At 45.1% G+C, this 15,714-nt stretch overlaps 1 protein-coding gene across 3 annotated transcripts in view; it reads left to right on the top strand.

Moving 5' to 3' along the window:
• RAD18 (RAD18 E3 ubiquitin protein ligase) overlaps window positions 1-15,714 on the top strand; it is a 284,707-nt gene that overhangs the window by 251,779 nt on the left and 17,214 nt on the right. For 2 of the 3 annotated variants that reach the window (XM_072128077.1, XM_072128078.1), the window contains exon 12: window positions 6,203-6,271. The exons of the other annotated variant lie outside the window; for it this stretch is intronic. In XM_072128077.1, the coding sequence (XP_071984178.1) occupies window positions 6,203-6,271 (69 nt within the window). The remainder of the gene's footprint in view (window positions 1-6,202; window positions 6,272-15,714) is intronic. 3 annotated transcript variants of the gene reach the window in all.

Below are 15,714 nucleotides of genomic sequence, written 5' to 3'. Positions count from 1 at the left end.
TGTATCTAATGGGAATATACATTGTAGCAGTATGGTCAGGGTGTGTGTCCTCCTAAATCTCTCCTGTATCTAATGGGAATATACATTGTAGCAGTATGGTCCTCCTTCCGGGTGTGTGTCCTCCTAAATCTCTCCTGTATCTAATGGGAATATACATTGTAGCAGTATGGTCCTTCTTCAGGGTGTGTCCTCCTAAATCTCTCCTGTATCTAATGGGAATATACATTGTAGCAGTATGGTCCTTCTTCCGGGTGTGTGTCCCTCCTAAATCTCTCCTGTATCTAATGGGAATATACATTGTAGCAGTATGGTCCTTCTTCAGGGTGTGTGTTCTCCTAAATCTCTCCTGTATCTAATGGGAATATACATTGTAGCAGTATGGTCCTCCTTCCGGGTGTGTGTCCTCCTAAATCTCTCCTGTATCTAATGGGAATATACATTGTAGCAGTATGGTCCTCCTTCCGGGTGTGTGTCCTCCTAAATCTCTCCTGTATCTAATGGGAATATACATTGTAGCAGTATGGTCCTCCTTCCGGGTGTGTGTCCCTCCTAAATCTCTCCTGTATCTAATGGGAATATACATTGTAGCAGTATGGTCCTTCCGGGTGTGTGTCCTCCTAAATCTCTCCTGTATCTAATGGGAATATACATTGTAGCAGTATGGTCAGGGTGTGTGTCCTCCTAAATCTCTCCTGTATCTAATGGGAATATACATTGTAGCAGTATGGTCAGGGTGTGTGTCCTCCTAAATCTCTCCTGTATCTAATGGGAATATACATTGTAGCAGTATGGTCCTTCTTCCGGGTGTGTGTCCCTCCTAAATCTCTCCTGTATCTAATGGGAATATACATAGTAGCAGTATGGTCCTTCTTCCGGGTGTGTGTCCCTCCTAAATCTCTCCTGTATCTAATGGGAATATACATTGTAGCAGTATGGTCCTTCTTCCGGGTGTGTGTCCCTCCTAAATCTCTCCTGTATCTAATGGGAATATACATTGTAGCAGTATGGTCCTTCCGGGTGTGTGTCCTCCTAAATCTCTCCTGTATCTAATGGGAATATACATTGTAGCAGTATGGTCAGGGTGTGTGTCCTCCTAAATCTCTCCTGTATCTAATGGGAATATACATTGTAGCAGTATGGTCCTTCTTCCGGGTGTGTGTCCTCTTAAATCTCTCCTGTATCTAATGGAAATATACATTGTAGCAGTATGGTCCTCCTTCCGGGTGTGTGTCCCTCCTAAATCTCTCCTGTATCTAATGGGAATATACATTGTAGCAGTATGGTCCTCCTTCAGGGTGTGTGTCCTCCTAAATCTCTCCTGTATCTAATGGGAATATACATTGTAGCAGTATGGTCAGGGTGTGTGTCCTCCTAAATCTCTCCTGTATCTAATGGGAATATACATTGTAGCAGTATGGTCCTTCCGGGTGTGTGTCCCTCCTAAATCTCTCCTGTATCTAATGGGAATATACATTGTAGCAGTATGGTCCTCCTTCAGGGTGTGTGTCCTCCTAAATCTCTCCTGTATCTAATGGGAATATACATTGTAGCAGTATGGTCCTTCTTCAGGGTGTGTCCTCCTAAATCTCTCCTGTATCTAATGGGAATATACATTGTAGCAGTATGGTCCTTCTTCAGGGTGTGTGTCCTCCTAAATCTCTCCTGTATCTAATGGGAATATACATTGTAGCAGTATGGTCCTCCTTCAGGGTGTGTGTCCCTCCTAAATCTCTCCTGTATCTAATGGGAATATACATTGTAGCAGTATGGTCCTTCCGGGTGTGTGTCCTCCTAAATCTCTCCTGTATCTAATGGGAATATACATTGTAGCAGTATGATCAGGGTGTGTGTCCTCCTAAATCTCTCCTGTATCTAATGGGAATATACATTGTAGCAGTATGGTCAGGGTGTGTGTCCTCCTAAATCTCTCCTGTATCTAATGGAAATATACATTGTAGCAGTATGGTCCTCCTTCCGGGTGTGTGTCCTCCTAAATCTCTCCTGTATCTAATGGGAATATACATTGTAGCAGTATGGTCCTTCTTCAGGGTGTGTGTCCTCCTAAATCTCTCCTGTATCTAATGGGAATATACATTGTAGCAGTATGGTCCTTCTTCAGGGTGTGTGTCCCTCCTAAATCTCTCCTGTATCTATTGGGAATATACATTGTAGCAGTATGGTCCTTCCGGGTGTGTGTCCTCCTAAATCTCTCCTGTATCTAATGGGAATATACATTGTAGCAGTATGGTCCTTCTTCCGGGTGTGTGTCCTCTTAAATCTCTCCTGTATCTAATGGAAATATACATTGTAGCAGTATGGTCCTTCTTCAGGGTGTGTGTCCTCCTAAATCTCTCCTGTATCTAATGGGAATATACATTGTAGCAGTATGGTCCTTCTTCAGGGTGTGTGTCCTCCTAAATCTCTCCTGTATCTAATGGAAATATACATTGTAGCAGTATGGTCCTCCTTCCGGGTGTGTCCCTCCTAAATCTCTCCTGTATCTAATGGGAATATACATTGTAGCAGTATGGTCCTTCTTCAGGGTGTGTGTCCTCCTAAATCTCTCCTGTATCTAATGGGAATATACATTGTAGCAGTATGGTCCTTCTTCCGGGTGTGTGTCCTCCTAAATCTCTCCTGTATCTAATGGGAATATACATTGTAGCAGTATGGTCCTTCTTCAGGGTGTGTGTCCCTCCTAAATCTCTCCTGTATCTAATGGGAATATACATTGTAGCAGTATGGTCCTTCCGGGTGTGTGTCCTCCCTAAATCTCTCCTGTATCTAATGGGAATATACATTGTAGCAGTATGGTCCTCCTTCAGGGTGTGTTTCCCTCCTAAATCTCTCCTGTATCTAATGGGAATATACATTGTAGCAGTATGGTCCTCCTTCAGGGTGTGTTTCCCTCCTAAATCTCTCCTGTATCTAATGGGAATATACACTGTAGCAGTATGGTCAGGGTGTGTGTCCTCCTAAATCTCTCCTGTATCTAATGGGAATATACATTGTAGCAGTATGGTCCTTCAGGGTGTGTGTCCTCCTAAATCTCTCCTGTATCTAATGGGAATATACATTGTAGCAGTATGGTCCTTCAGGGTGTGTGTCCTCCTAAATCTCTCCTGTATCTAATGGGAATATACATTGTAGCAGTATGGTCCTTCTTCAGGGTGTGTCCCTCCTAAATCTCTCCTGTATCTAATGGGAATATACATTGTAGCAGTATGGTCCTCCTTCAGGGTGTGTGTCCTCCTATATCTCTCCTGTATCTAATGGGAATATACATTGTAGCAGTATGGTCCTTCTTCAGGGTGTGTGTCCCTCCTAAATCTCTCCTGTATCTAATGGGAATATACATTGTAGCAGTATGGTCCTTCTTCAGGGTGTGTGTCCCTCCTAAATCTCTCCTGTATCTAATGGGAATATACATTGTAGCAGTATGGTCCTCCTTCCGGGTGTGTGTCCTCCTAAATCTCTCCTGTATCTAATGGGAATATACATTGTAGCAGTATGGTCCTTCTTCAGGGTGTGTGTCCCTCCTAAATCTCTCCTGTATCTAATGGGAATATACATTGTAGCAGTATTGTCAGGGTGTGTCCCTCCTAAACCTGTCTTGTATGTATCAAAATTATACATTATAGCAGTGTACCCCAACCCCTCCCAGATCTTTTCTGTATCGTTCTGACAGATACATTGTAACGGGATGTCACTTTCCCAGGTTTATTTATCCACCCCGTGTTCTCTTCCCGTCGGTTATCCAGCAAACACCGAGCTCCAGGCTTCTCTGCAGTCCCACTGACCCTGGACTCTGTATATAAGATGCGGCTGATGACTGGGTGAAGCAGCAGAATTTTTTTTCTAATTATTTTATACTGTTACCTTGTATAATGGTCCAGCCATTCTTTATAAGCTCTTATACCTCTTGTGTCACCCCCTCATCCTCATAGACTGTAAGCTCTTGTCATCCCCTCCTCCTCATAGACTGTAAGCTCTTGTCATCCCCTCCTCCTCATAGACTGTAAGCTCTTGTCATCCCCTCCTCCTCATAGACTGTAAGCTCTTGTCATCCCCTCCTCCTCATAGACTGTAAGCTCTTGTGTCACCCCCTCATCCTCATAGACTGTAAGCTCTTGTCATCCCCTCCTCCTCATAGACTGTAAGCTCTTGTGTCACCCCCTCATCCTCATAGACTGTAAGCTCTTGTGTCATCCCCTCATCCTCATAGACTGTAAGCTCTTGTGTCACCCATCATCCTCATAGACTGTAAGCTCTTGTGTCCCTCCTCATCCTCATAGACTGTAAGCTCTTGTGTCACCCCTCATCCTCATAGACTGTAAGCTCTTGTGTCCCCCTCATCCTCATAGACTGTAAGCTCTTGTGTCACCCCCTCATCCTCATAGACTGTAAGCTCTTGTCATCCCCTCATCCTCATAGACTGTAAGCTCTTGTGTCCCCCTCATCCTCATAGACTGTAAGCTCTTGTGTCCCCCTCATCCTCATAGACTGTAAGCTCTTGTGTGTCCCCCGCATCCTCATAGACTGTAAGCTCTTGTGTCACCTCCTCATCCTCATAGACTGTAAGCTCTTGTGTCACCCCCTCATCCTCATAGACTGTAAGCTCTTGTGTGTCCCCCGCATCCTCATAGACTGTAAGCTCTTGTGTCACCTCCTCATCCTCATAGACTGTAAGCTCTTGTGTTACCCCCTTATCCTCATAGACTGTAAGCTCTTGTGTCCTCCTCATCCTCATAGACTGTGAGCTCTTGTGTCACCCCCTTATCCTCATAGACTGTAAGCTCTTGTGTCACCCCCTCATCCTCATAGACTGTAAGCTCTTGTGTCACCCCCTCATCCTCATAGACTGTAATCTCTTGTGTCACCCCCTCATCCTCATAGACTGTAAGCTCTTGTGTCACCTCCTCATCCTCATAGACCAGTGATGGCAAACCTTTTAGACACCGAGTGCCCAAACTTCAACCAAAATCCACATATTTTTCGCAAAGTGCCAATGCGACAATTTAAGCAGTAACTTATTACTACCTGCTGTGTCACAGGTTTAAATTGTATAGGCACCTGAGGACACCAATACAGTAGAAAGAAGGAGAAGAAGTTTGGATCATCATTGTAGCTTCCTTCTAGGGTCCTGGGCTGGGCCTTGAGTCCTGTCTGGCAAACTTTACCCTGGGGTGATGGTAAGGGTGCCCATATAGAGGGCTCTGAGTGCCACCTCTGGCACCCGTGCCATAGGTTCGCCACCACTGTCATAGACTGTAAGCTGTTGTGTCACCCCCTTATCCTCATAGACTGTAAGCTCTTGTGATCAGGGCCCTCTGTAATGTAATATTATATTTGTATATGTCCCCTATGATTTGTAAAGCTACGGTATATGATGGCGATATAGAAATCTAGATTACTATCATTATTGCTGCACTCTTCTCCTCCATTGCTTTCCTGTAGCCACCATTGTACACTGGATACATTGTAGCTGGAGTTCCCTTATTCCGAATGTTTCCGCCTCCATTCTCTGGACAGATACATTGTAGCGGGATGCCCCTCAGGGCGCCCCCTTACGGATTTTACTTTCTGTGATCTGCACAATTCCTGCTACATTGTATTTTTGTGTTTTGGGTCCTGTCTTCTGATTTTGTGAGGGGGGGGCAACGTGCAGCCTCCACCATCACAGTGTAAGGGGCACAAAGAATCATAAATTCTGACATTTTTGTCATTTCATTAGAAATCGACACAGTAAATGAGGTTAGAACAACATTGTCTCATCCGTCATTCCCGCTCCCACCCGCAGACCATGGCCAATTGTAGGGGCGGTTTTTAAGGTTAGGTGACCCCTGACGTGACCCTTCACCTCTTATGACTTGTTTATTAAGTAAATATTTGTAATCAGCAGGAAGTGACACATGTGGAGCATCTTCTCTGCTGCATCGGCCTTGTGTTATTCCTCTGTAACTCCTCCTGGAAGTGTGTGGACAAGGGGGCTGCTGGGTGGGGTCGTCCCTATACAGGCGGACATTGTACAGGGGCTGCCATTGTGTATTAGTATTTCCAGGAGGTATAATAGAGGAATGTTTGTACTGAATACATTTGCATAGTGCCCGGGGTGCGTGTGCCCCCATACATGTAGGGTTTGCTCCTGTCTGGAGAGGAGTCTCCTGGTTTTCATGTCTCCTTCTCCCATTCCATCTTTCAGCTCCAGTTCTGACATCCTGCGGGACCTGGAGGAGGCGGCGGCGGTGCCGGAAGCCTCAGACCCTGCGCTGTAAGTACCGGACTGATCCACAGAACCCGCTCCTTCTCTAATCAGAATATTTTAGCTCCTGGTAATGACTTCTCCCTTTGAAGTGAGGAGGATGGAGCGAGTAAAAAAAAATTCAGAAGCTTAAAACTTGTTGTCCCCCGGGGACGTCTGTGCCGTATTTACTACAAATTAGCTTTACAGATCAGAAAGGGGAAATAATAAACTCCACACGTGGCCAAGCGATTGCTTCCATGCTGGTCCTGAACATGGCAAACACGTGGACTTACACACAATGGGCCGGTGGGGGGCCACATAATGGCAGCCTGTATGGACACACACAGATTTAAAGGGAACCTGCCAGCAGATGTGACCTTCCAGACTACAGCTTGGAGAGAGATGTCATCAGACCTGTGAAATATTCATTTATATTCCTGGATTGTAGTTTCTCCAACTGCTCACACTGCTGAGCTCTGTGCTCTCTGCAGCCAGTGTTATGTATTGTCCCTGGAGAGATGTGTAATCAGACCTCACACTGCTGTGCTCTCTGCAGCCAGTGTTATGTATTGTCCCTGGAGAGATGTGTAATCAGACCTCACACTGCTGTGCTCTGTGCTCTCTGCAGCCAGTGTTATGTACTGTCCCTGGAGAGATGTGTAATCAGACCTCACACTGCTGAGCTCTGTGCTCTCTGCAGCCAGTGTTCTGTATTGTCCCTGAGCGCCTTAGTGTATGTTATTAGTAGCAGCAGCTGGACTGTAATATATGGATTTGTATTCCAGGATTGTAGCTTCTCCAAGTGCACTGAAGATGTGTCCTCACACTGCTGTGCTCTGTGCTTTGTTCATTTAACTAGTCCAAAGCACCTTCACTCTGCTCTGAGTAAAATCAGTTTAAATATTATTAAATCAGTCACTCAGATCCAATTAGAGGGGTTGTGGATCTGGTCTTTGCACAGAAGTTGGATAATAAATCTATGGAGTATAAATCCATATCTCACAGTCCTGCTGCCACTGACAACATACACAAAGGTCTGATTACACATCTCTCCAGGGACAATACATAACACTGGCTGCAGAGAGCACAGAGCACAGCAGTGTGAGGTCTGATTACACATCTCTCCAGGGACAATACATAACACTGGCTGCAGAGAGCACAGAGTACAGCAGTGTGAGGTCTGATTACACATCTCTCCAGGGACAATACATAACACAGGCTGCAGAGAGCACAGAGCGCAGCAGTGTGAGGTCTGATTACACATCTCTCCAGGGACAATACATAACACTGGCTGCAGAGAGCACAGAGCACAGCAGTGTGAGGTCTGATTACACATCTCTCCAGGGACAATACATAACACTGGCTGCAGAGAGCACAGAGCACAGCAGTGTGAGGTCTGATTACACATCTCTCCAGGGACAATACATAACACTGGCTGCAGAGAGCAGAGAGCACAGCAGTGTGAGGTCTGATGACACATCTCTCCAGGGACAATACATAACACTGGCTGCAGAGAGCACAGAGCACAGCAGTGTGAGGTCTGATTACACATCTCTCCAGGGACAATACATAACACAGGCTGCAGAGAGCACAGAGCACAGCAGTGTGAGGTCTGATTACACATCTCTCCAGGGACAATACATAACACTGGCTGCAGAGAGCACAGAACACAGCAGTGTGAGGTCTGATTACACATCTCTCCAGGGACAATACATAACACTGGCTGCAGAGAGCACAGAGCACAGCAGTGTGAGGTCTGATTACACATCTCTCCAGGGACAATACATAACACTGGCTGCAGAGAGCACAGAGCACAGCAGTGTGAGGTCTGATTACACATCTCTACAGGGACAATGCATAATACTGGCTGCAGAGAGCACAGAGCACAACAGTGTGAGTTCTGATTACACATCTCTGCAGGGACAATACATAACACTGGCTGCACAGAGCACAGAGCACAGCAGTGTGAGGTCTGATTACACATCTCTCCAGGGACAATACATAACACTGGCTGCACAGAGCACAGCAGTGTGAGGTCTGATTACACATCTCTCCAGGGACAATACATAACACTGGCTGCACAGAGCACAGCAGTGTGAGGTCTGATTACACATCTCTCCAGGAACAATACATAACACTGACTGCACAGAGCACAGCATTGTGAGGACAGTGCACTTGGCAAAGCTACAATCCTGGAAAATTGATTTTTCACAGTCCTGCTGCTGCTAACATACACAAAGGTCTGATAACACATCTCTCTAGGAACAATACCCAACGTTTACTGCACAGAGCACAGCAGTGTGAGGACACAAACCCAATGTACTTGGCAAAGCTAAATTCCTGGAATATAAATCGATTTTTCACAGTCCTGCTGCTACTAACAACATACACAAAAGTCTGATACACATCTCTCCAGAGGCAGTACCTAAAATCTAGGTTCCATTTATAGGGAAGAATAATCCTGGCCTTTCCTCCCCTCGGATGATGTCAGAGATGTGAACCTGCCCCCACGGAAAGCCTTGTCTGTGCTGCACAATTCTATATATACTTTATAATATGGTAACTAGGACTAGTAGCTAAATGTGTCCAGTCTGTAACTCATCACGGATCTGCTTCTCGCTGTTTTTGTTCACTTTTTATATCCGCTGTGATGAGTTTATCCCCTCGTTACGATCCCCCATAAACGGGAGGCCGACGCCTGAATGTTTCCAAGCCGCACATTCCAGTCACTCGTGTCCTTCACAAACTACAGAACTTCCATCACATTTCTGCTTAATTGCATCTCTAAAAGCAGAATTCCTTTCCACTGCACTGTATACAATTGTAACAAATCCTCAGCTGTGTGATGTATAGGGTTTTTTAGACTTAAAGGGGTTTTCCCAGGAAAGAAAATAGAGATATTAATACAATAAAGATCATTTTAACCCCTTACTTTACAATGTTACTCAGTGTTATTGCTGTTTAAGCTCCTATCGCTCCCTGGGTTGCTCAGTGCAAAATCCTGGGGTGTGGGTGGGGCCTTTCTAAGCAGACACATTATAATCCATCTAGTTCTGTGGGGTGGCAATGTGGTTTCATTATCAGGATACAGGTGTATATACACTTTCATCTGGCTTCTGACACGTGGAAAGAGAGATGAGACCGATCAGAGATGCATGACTTTCATACACACTGTCAGCTCTGCTACATCTCACAGATATGTGCCTGCCTCCCCCTTACCCCGGATCACTTATCTCCTTGTAGCTTGCAGCTTCTCTCTCCTCACGATCTCCAAGTCAGTCAGTGAGTGTCTCTGAGCTCCATGCAGGGGGCGGGGCTACAGTACACAGAGCAGAAAGACACAGAATCTCAGCTCCAGGCTGTCACAGAGGAATCCAAGATGGCAGCCCGACCCCAAGTCAGAAGTTACAGGGTCGTGTCTAGGGGCAACTGAAATTGTGTACAGCAGGAGTGATAGAGGCAGGTTGGACTTATATCTGTGAAATGCAGGATTTTTGTTAATAACAGTGAATTAGAGAATTTGTTATTTTGTTATCCTGAGTCCATATAAGAAACTTGTCTTCGTGGGAGGAAAACCCCTTTAAGAGTTGAGCAAAAATGTGTAATCAGACCTCACACTGCTGTGCTCTGTGCTCTCTGCAGCCAGTGTTATGTATTGTCCCTGGAGAGATGTGTAATCAGACCTCACACTGCTGTGCTCTGTGCTCTCTGCAGCCAGTGTTATGTACTGTCCCTGGAGAGATGTGTAATCAGACCTCACACTGCTGTGCTCTGTGCTCTCTGCAGCCAGTGTTATGTATTGCCCCTGGAGAGATGTGTAATCAGAAATGTTGTTAGTAGCAGCAGGACTGTGATATATGGTTGTATATTCCAGGATTGTAGCTTCTCCGTGTGCACTGGCTGCAAGTCCTCACACTGCTGAGCTTGTAACTCTCTGTGTTTCAGCTCCTTTTCTCTGCTCCGGGTGACTGCTAGAGTATCCATAATGATGCTTGCAACTTTTACTCAGAGGTGAAGTGAGGTGCTGTATAGTAGCTCATAGTGCAGAGGACAGGACACAGCAGTGTGAGGACATCCCTGCAGGGCACTCAGAGAAGCTACAATCCTGGAATATAAATCCATAGGTCACAGTCCTGCTGCTACTAACAACATACACAAAGGCCTGATTACACAACGCTCCAGGGACAATACAGAACACTCGAACCTGCTGACAGTTTCCCTTTCTGGCGCTTCTGCCGGATAAAAGCCTTTATTTCTCGGTTCTTTCCCTTATCTTTTGCCTCTATAATTAGCTCCGGCTTCTCCTCTCTATTTTGCAGCCCTCGGGGTCAGTAAATTTGTGGAGGTCGCCTCTATGACATTATCTTCAGCTTTAATTAAAGGTTAACTCCATCCGTATTGTAATGTATTCCCATCATGCCCCGGGCCGGCACAGTCACAAATGCGCTGCTCCGGATAATCACCAATGTCGGCTCTTTGGAAGTCGGAGATTGGGTCCTGTCAGTCAGTCTGGGGTGTGCGGCCATTACCGTCTTCCTGATAATAATGGGGTCAGCGAGTTCTGGGGAGATTAACAAGTATTGGGGGGTGAGAGAATCTGCATGTACAGAGAATCCTGAGACGTCCGGAGCAGAATATTGTACTGTGCGTGGATGGTACTGGGTCACTGGGGGATGACATACCACTCACCTTACAGTAAAGTCCATATGTGGGAGAGGTTTAGAGGGTCCCTTCACCCTGCACCCCAGTCTCACCAGCACAAAGCATCTCTAGTAACACCTGCTGTAGACACATTTGTCATTGGGCTTTATATAAAAATTGTATGCAGTGAGCTCCCCCTACTGGTGGGTGCGGGCAGAAAGAATCTTCTTGTGTAAGGCTACATTTAGACTCTTGGACACTTAGTATCATTCCTGCTTCTGCACTGCCGTCCCACTAGTAGGTGCTTCAGTATAGACCCCTCGCAGGGTGCAGAGAGTCCCGGAATCCTGATGTAGGGGTCATCCTCCGTCTGTAACAGGATGAATAGTGATAATAATGACACAGCGCCTTGTGGAAGCCTCATGCACCCAGCAGTGTCTGGCATCTCAATGCTGCCCAGACCTAATACACTGCATGGTGCCAGAGCCCTAAAAAGAAAAGTATCACCCCAGGACGACCCCTGACCCCGTCCCTGGCAGGTGCCCCTCTCATGGCTTGAAAGTGATGATACTGATAACCAGCAGAGATGTGCAGCTAGTGCTTTCAGCTATCAGTCATTCCATCAGATGCTGGGATAGTTTATATCTATATAATGATGTAGTAGCAGTCATGTGACCATATACGCACAGATCTGGCTGCTGCCGCAAAGATTTATCCTTCACTTCTATTACCCCATTCCCAGTATCTGACTCCAGACTAGACTACTAGATGTCTATGGAGATAGGAGGGAGAGAGTAGAGGCCGCTGGAGATGATAGTAGGTTTCTATCTCACCCCATGTGCTTTAATCCCATCTCCATTCTCAATATCCTATATGTGAGAGAGAGTTATGGAGCGGATTCCCGTCTACAATCTGAGTGCAGTGTATGGGAGACATCACAGCGGCCATAGAGACTGCAGGGTGATACAATACAGCAGACACCTGACCCAACCAGTCTCCTCATGTCCTTTACTATAGGAAATGAAAGGGACACAAGTGTCGGAGAGCTTGAGGGGCTGTGGGTGGCCACCGGCTTCTATATTGTATGAAGCCCCTGACCGCACAGATGACAAGGGATAGACACGATGTCTTCATCACTGACAGGGGGTGTCCTTTAATATCCCGGTAATTACATCCCTTACATTGTGTCTCTGAGACGCTGAGTGACGACTGGAGACACGTAATGATGAGCCTGACATGTTCCAGCGCGTCTCATCCTATAGCGGAGCCCACGGCACAGCCCACGGCTACCTACATGTATATATATATAAAGTTCTGAGTGTTCCCCATGTGCCCGAGGAGCTGCCGTCAGGAGGTCACTTGTGTGTCACAGATCACAGAGAGATAGAGAAAGCAGGTCCCGGCCATCCCCCTGCCGTGCACCAAGAAACTCCCGAAAATAAGTGGTGGAATATAGAAAGTGTATAGTGCCCTACACCAGGGGGGTCCTACATTTGGGGAGATTTAGGACCTGTTCGGCAGTTCCTATGAGTCTCCGTGGTGACAGACTACAAACAAACCCCATGTGGTCTGACCCGGCACTGGTAACATGTAGCATGTCTAGAATACGACTACACAGTTTGTGGTCTGTTGCCGTGGTGATATCGAAGCTGTAGAAAATGTAACATTTTATTTGCTTATTTCTCATTGGTTGTAAAAGTGTAAGATATATACATATATACCGATGACTTATCCATAGAATAGCTTCTGGAGGTCTAGTCAGCTGATACATAGAGAATAGAACGGGAAGCAGACGGCTCCGTTCTCTGTGTAGTGGTCAGCAGAGGTAACTGCAGATCACCTCTTATTTCTGTAAATGGGATCCAAGCTGTAGTTACTGGGTTGAGCCACTACACAGAGGGTGGCGCTGTCTGCTCCCTTTTCCATTCTCTACCCGCTGGAGATAAGAAGCTGATTTGTGGCATTGCTGGGTAGAGATCCCTCCAGCAGTCTGATATTGTAACCCCCCTCCCCAATCCACGGCCTGTAAAATCCCTTTAAATCTGAGCATATGAAGCCGTCTTGCCGCTGTGCTCGTTGCCTCGGGCGGACTGACACAGAGCAGTTCATTCATGAAGTAAATCTCCTGGGGTCGCGTTGCAGGAACCCGATGACAGAAGAGTCACGGCACGAGTCCAGGATATTATTGACTTTCACAGGAGATAAGAATTTTCGGCTCAGTTTACCGCAGGCGGGAACATCCGTATCTGTCCTGCGCTGCCGTCCGGGGATTCCGGCTGTACAGACATCTAATGCTCCCGGGGACTTGTTTGTAAGGAAGTTCTCCAACATTGGAACAAGCTGAGCCGCCGGGCCCATGGTGTGTACATGATCTTAAAGGGGCGCTCCGCTCTAAGGGTTAATATCATGAGAACCCCCATATTATCCACAATAGACTTGATGCTTTACTTAGTCATTTATAGGACCTCTGCTTGCTGTAGGTCTGGGGGCGGCAGTTCTGTACTTATAGTCTTAGATGCCCTATTCCTGCAGTCACTGGCAGCACATCATCATCATCACCACGGCCTCTGCCAAGTCCTTTACTGGTCCCTCTGACTGTGATTCACGACCTGCACTACATCCGGGCACATATTCCCTCCCGTCTCCTTCCATGACGCACACAAGATGTTGTGAGGTGGAAGCATTAACCAGTCGCAGACCAGCCGCTCCGCACACGTGTGTCTTATATGTATCTGTGAGGTCTCCAGGTTAAGAGACTGGGAGAAGAGGCGCCTGGCACGTGCCACCAGCCCCAATCATCTGCTCCGCACCGGGCACATGGAGCTGCTGTTCTATGCATTCACCTTACATATGTACAGCCCCCTATATATACCCTAAACCTGACGCCTGTTCCTGCTCTTGATTCTTAGTTGTATGGAAACGAGCGTTTGAGTGCAACATGGGAGCAGCTACCAGGTCAGGAGCCCCCTCTCTACCCCATAGGGGGCAGTATTATAGTAGTTATATTCTTGTACATAGGGGGCAGTATTATAGTAGTTATATTCTTGTACATAGGGGGCAGTATTATAGTAGTTGTATTCCTGTACATAGGGGGCAGTATTATAGTAGTTATATTCTTGTACATAGGGGGTAGTATTATAGTAGTTATATTCCTGTACATAGGGGGCAGTATTATAGTAGTTATATTCTTGTACATAGGGGGTAGTATTATAGTAGTTATATTCCTGTACATAGGGGGCAGTATTATAGTAGTTATATTCCTGTACATAGGGGGCAGTATTATAGTAGTTATATTCTTGTACATAGGGGGCGGTATTATAGTAGTTATATTCTTGTACATAGGGGGCAGTATTATAGTAGTTATATTCTTGTACATAGGGGGCAGTATTATAGTAGTTATATTCCTGTACATAGGGGGCAGTATTATAGTAGTTATATTCTTGTACATAGGGAGCAGTATTATAGTAGTTATATTCTTGTACATAGGGGGCAGTATTATAGTAGTTATATTCCTGTACATAGGGGGCAGTATTATAGTAGTTATATTCTTGTACATAGGGGGCAGTATTATAGTAGTTATATTCTTGTACATAGGGGGTAGTATTATAGTAGTTATATTCCTGTACATAGGGGGCAGTATTATAGTAGTTATATTCCTGTACATAGGGGGCAGTATTATAGTAGTTATATTCTTGTACATAGGGGGCAGTATTATAGTAGTTATATTCTTGTACATAGGGGGCAGTATTATAGTAGTTATATTCCTGTACATAGGGGGCAGTATTATAGTAGTTATATTCTTGTACATAGGGAGCAGTATTATAGTAGTTATATTCTTGTACATAGGGGGCAGTATTATAGTAGTTATATTCCTGTACATAGGGGGCAGTATTATAGTAGTTATATTCTTGTACATAGGGGGTAGTATTATAGTAGTTATAATCTTGTACATAGGGGCAGTATTATAGTAGTTATATTCCTGTACATAGGGGGCAGTATTATAGTAGTTATATTCCTGTACATAGGGGGCAGTATTATAGTAGTTATATTCCTGTACATAGGGGGCAGTATTATAGTAGTTATATTCTTGTACATAGGGGGCAGTATTATAGTAGTTGTATTCCTGTACATAGGGGGCAGTATTATAGTAGTTATATTCTTGTACATAGGGGGTAGTATTATAGTAGTTATATTCCTGTACATAGGGGGCAGTATTATAGTAGTTATATTCTTGTACATAGGGGGTAGTATTATAGTAGTTATATTCCTGTACATAGGGGGCAGTATTATAGTAGTTATATTCCTGTACATAGGGGGCAGTATTATAGTAGTTATATTCCTGTACATAGGGGGCAGTATTATAGTAGTTATATTCTTGTACATAGGGGGCAGTATTATAGTAGTTATATTCTTGTACATAGGGGGCAGTATTATAGTAGTTATATTCCTGTACATAGGGGGCAGTATTATAGTAGTTATATTCTTGTACATAGGGAGCAGTATTATAGTAGTTATATTCTTGTACATAGGGGGCAGTATTATAGTAGTTATATTCCTGTACATAGGGGGCAGTATTATAGTAGTTATATTCTTGTACATAGGGGGCAGTATTATAGTAGTTATATTCTTGTACATAGGGGGTAGTATTATAGTAGTTATATTCCTGTACATAGGGGGCAGTATTATAGTAGTTATATTCCTGTACATAGGGGGCAGTATTATAGTAGTTATATTCCTGTACATAGGGGGCAGTATTATAGTAGTTATATTCTTGTACATAGGGGGCAGTATTATAGTAGTTATATTCCTGTACATAGGGGGCAGTATTA

Source organism: Engystomops pustulosus, chromosome 10 (assembly GCF_040894005.1).
Source record: "Engystomops pustulosus chromosome 10, aEngPut4.maternal, whole genome shotgun sequence".
Lineage (NCBI taxonomy): Eukaryota > Metazoa > Chordata > Amphibia > Anura > Leptodactylidae > Engystomops > Engystomops pustulosus.
This window is presented reverse-complemented; position numbering and strand designations above follow the sequence as displayed.